General features: G+C 37.3%; 1 protein-coding gene across 1 annotated transcript; it reads right to left on the reverse strand.

Moving 5' to 3' along the window:
* Positions 1-417: 417 nt before the first annotated feature.
* LOC104120490 (receptor-like protein Cf-9) lies at positions 418-3,803 on the reverse strand. Its single transcript, XM_009632253.4, has 2 exons — positions 833-3,803; positions 418-651 (listed from the first exon to the last, which is right to left on the reverse strand). Exon 1 carries the CDS (start codon positions 3,801-3,803, stop codon positions 867-869), a length of 2,937 nt encoding a protein of 978 aa, XP_009630548.1. The 3' UTR covers positions 418-651; positions 833-866.
* Between the last annotated feature and the right edge of the window lie 274 nt (positions 3,804-4,077).

The raw sequence follows: 4,077 nt of genomic DNA on the forward strand, positions 1-4,077 counted from the left end.
GACAGGAATGTAGTTGAAGAAGTTCCCGGACACCGCGCATAGCGGGAGGTTAATTCACGGGACTGCGTTTTTTTAATGTAGTTGAAGAAGGCTCCAAACGCGAGAAAGGTGGAGCAAACTGCAATATGTAGTCGTATGTTTTGTAATTGCACTTTGAAATTTCTCCTTTTGCTGAATTAATAGGGATAATCTTGATTACATATCTATGCTGTAAACTTCTTCTTTTATTGGTACAAAGATATGGTATATTCCCTAGGCTTATACTAAACGAATTCTCATATGAGGTTTTTGGTATTTTGTCTAGCTCTAGTTGAAATTATTGTAGGGTTTAGCTTTCTTTCTGGTATTAAACGGTCCAGATAGAGTGAGATGGATATAGAATTATAGATAATAGAGGATTAATAATTGGAATGTGAATTGAAGAAACAGAAATCAGCTGTAACAATAGAAGGTGAATTGAAGAAACAGAAATACTAACTACTATTTGCCATAAAACTATAGAAATCAACTACTCCTATAACATATGCATTTGGCAACCATGGGCATAAACTGAAGAAACACAGATGCATCCATTGCTATTTGCTAGAACATCGACACTAACTAGCTAATAATGAAAATAGTATGTAAACTTGTCCAATTCTCCAGCAACCTCTGCAGAGAAAAAATGAGAATGGAGAGAATATTAGTATTAAAAATAGAGAAAGAGCAATGGAAGCCAACATTAAAAAAGGAAGCCAACTACATGGTCAGTTCTTAAAGTATTAGAAAGAAAAACCAGCTAACAGAAAGACTGTTGTTCGCTAGGTTCAAAACAAAAGGTTTTAATGCGTACCTGATAAACTGCTAATTCATTCTTAAACCATGTCTCAATGTTTTTGATGTCTCTTCTTTCGCCTTCTCCGTTTCTTGACAGCAATTTCTTGAGCAATTTTTAGAGCAGTATCTTCAGCAAAGTTCACAATCCATTTTGGTTTTTCCAGTAGGAACATTAGGATACCCATGAACAATCCAAAAATTGCACCACAACCATACCCTATTACGACAGCTTCCCATGTGAACCCGCCGGCAAAAATTGAATCATCATCATCATCATCATCTTGTTCAAATGGTGGCTCATCTGACGTGTTTTCGTATCCACATTCCTTTGATAGTGGAAATCCACATAAATCAGGATTTCCACCATACGAATCATTTGAAAATGTATCGAATTGTTTCCCATGAGGGATGCGCCCAACAAGATGATTGTATGAAAGGTTTAAGACCTCAAGAAATGTCAAACTCGTCAATAGACCAGGAATTTCTCCAGTGAGTCTGTTCCGTGAGAGGTCTAATGCTTCGAGCTCATTCAACTTTGCGATTTCTGCAGGAATACACCCATTGAAGTTGTTGTGAGATATGTTGAGTAACACAAGCGAACTAAGCCTTCCAATGGATTTTGGTAAATCTCCTTCAAATCCGTTGCTTGATAAATCAATACTTGTCATAATTGACGTGATTCTCATTTCAAACTGATTACCTTTTATCACCAAACTAACATGGTAACTATAATCTATGTGATTGCTATTATTTTTTTCAGAGATTCCTGTTTTTTCATCATCCACTTTCATCATCGCTGTAAAGTTTTTGAAAAGATTAGATGGCAAAGTTCCAGTGAACCCATTGAAGGAAAGGTCAAAGATTCGTAACTCAGGAAATGGAAATTGGGACTTTAATTCACCAATTGGACCGTGAAAGAGATTTGATTTCAGTATCAGAACTTGCAGGTATGGAAGTTTCTCCAGCCATATCGGGAACGTGTCATTTATCTTGTTGTACCCCAAATCAAGAGCTGCCAAGCTTGTACAGTTAACCAAGGATCGTGGTATTAGTCCTCCAAATTGATTGCCAGTTAAACCAAGATATTTTAACCCTGTTGGTAAGAATCTCGGTATCTCTCCATAGAAATTGTTCATTCGCAAGTCTAAAACAGAAATGAAGCTACTGGAGTTACCCAAACATCCTGGGATTGTGCCACTGAAATTGTTATGAGACAAAATGAGGGCTTGAAGGTTAATCATGTCACAAATGGACTGATGCAAAGAACCTTGAAGAAAATTGTTCTCCAGATTAAGGTAGAACAAATCCGTTGAGCGCCATACTTGCTTTTCAAAGCCCGTGAGGAAGTTATGCGAGAGATCCAGGACTACCACGTTCATGGATGTCATCCAATCAGGGATTTCACCATACAGCTTGTTGTTCGAAAGCTTCAGGAGTTTCAAGTTCATTCTTGCAAATGTTTCGAAATTATGGCTCTTCAACACATGTGGCAATTTCCCAGTTAATTGATTGTCTTGAACTTGTAAATCAGTCAAGGATGGAAGATAGAATAACCAAGGGGGTGGTGCGCCAGTGAAAGAATTGAAGGACAAATCAAGCGTTTCTAGCTCTTGAAGTCCGCTTATATTAGAGGGAAGTGGACCAGTTAGTGAATTGTTTTGCAAGTACAATTTTCTAAGGCGAGTCAAGGTTACAATTGAATAAGGAAATGAGCCAGTGAAATTGTTTGTTGAAAAATATAAATAAGATACCTCTGAAAAGTCTGCAAAGATGTCTGGAATCTGGCCTTCAAAGTTATTGAAAGAGAGATCTAAGTAGCTAAGTTTGTTCAGCTCTGAGATAGTTGATGGAATATTTCCAGAGAAATTGTTATTTGAAAGATCCAATCTGCTTATTCTAGTAAGGTTGCCGATGGATTCTGGTATTGAGCCTTGGAAATGGTTGAAAGAGAGATCTAAATCGGTAAGTTTGTTCAGTTTTGAGATAGTAGAGGGAACATTACCATTGAAGTTGTTATTTGGAAGATGCAAAGTTCTAATTCTGGTGAGGTTGCCTATGAATTTTGGAATTGAACCGGAGAGATAGCAATGCGAGAGGCTCAAAAACATAATAGAATGGAGGTTGCCAATTGAATCAGGTACATTTCCAAAAATTCTAGTTCCAGAAAAGTCCAACTCTAAAATACTTGCACTGAAACTCCAGTTAAAATTTGGCAGAATGCCAGTAAGTTCAAGATTCTCTCCCAATCTTAGCACTTCTAAGTTTGGTAGATGAAAGAGATTAGAATCACTCAAGTCACCAAACAAGTTTGTTTGTCTAAGATCTAAATACCTAAGAGAAGAAGACATATTCTTTGGTAACTCAAATGGTGTTTCCATGAAGAGAAAAGACAATACCTCTAAATTGGTTAAGTTTTGAAGCAAACTTCTGAATGTGTTTAGGCCAATTTGAAGTTCGCAATAAGAGAGATCAAGTGAAACCAACTTTGACAAGTTGGATATTCCTGGTGGGATCATCTCTAATTCATAAGTTCCAGAAGCTGAAAGATTGAGATGCATCAAACTCGCGAGTTCACTAATACCATTTCCAAGTGGAAAGTCATCCATGTCATTGAAGGCAAGGTTGAGACTTTGAAGATGAACAAGTTTCTCGAGGCTGCTATTAGCATTGATGGTTCCTCTAAGAAAGTTGCAAGAAAGATCGAGGCCTATCACATGACCGGTAAATTCATCACAAGTAACGCCATCCCATTCGCAACAATCTCTTGTTACATTCCAGGATAAAGTCTTGGATGGAGCTTTGGTATCACACCAAGAAGCGTGCGCGGGATCAACTGTGAGGCCTTGCTTAAATTGAAGCAAATAAAAAGCTTCATCGCGAGCACAGAGATGTTGCCTAGCATATGAGAAGCCAGTAAGTTGAGATTGCAGGACAAACATTGTAGCAACTGAATAGAAGCAGAAAAGTAGCAATAATTGGTACTCCATATCTTATCTCTTGCAGATATCTAACTAGTAACTCCTACTCCAACTATATAGTGATCAATTGATCACTATTACTTCATACTTTGAAATGTGAAAATGAATTCACCTTTTTTATCTTGTCGGAATCTCATCAATAAAAGACATGTTCCTTTTATACTAATGTAAAATTTCCTTTTCTTTTGTTGTTGACCCAAGTCAATTTCCACAAAAAAGCTCCTTTTAAGTCAATAAACCAGTCATCTCATCGACTTTGTGTCAATTTCCACTAACCTATCCT

Source organism: Nicotiana tomentosiformis, chromosome 8 (assembly GCF_000390325.3).
Source record: "Nicotiana tomentosiformis chromosome 8, ASM39032v3, whole genome shotgun sequence".
NCBI lineage: Eukaryota > Viridiplantae > Streptophyta > Magnoliopsida > Solanales > Solanaceae > Nicotiana > Nicotiana tomentosiformis.

What these genes read in the sequence shown, in the direction of transcription:
- LOC104120490 (XM_009632253.4), bottom strand. Translation starts at nt 3,803, where the DNA reads ATGGAGTACCAATTATTGCTACTTTTCTGCTTCTATTCAGTTGCTACA.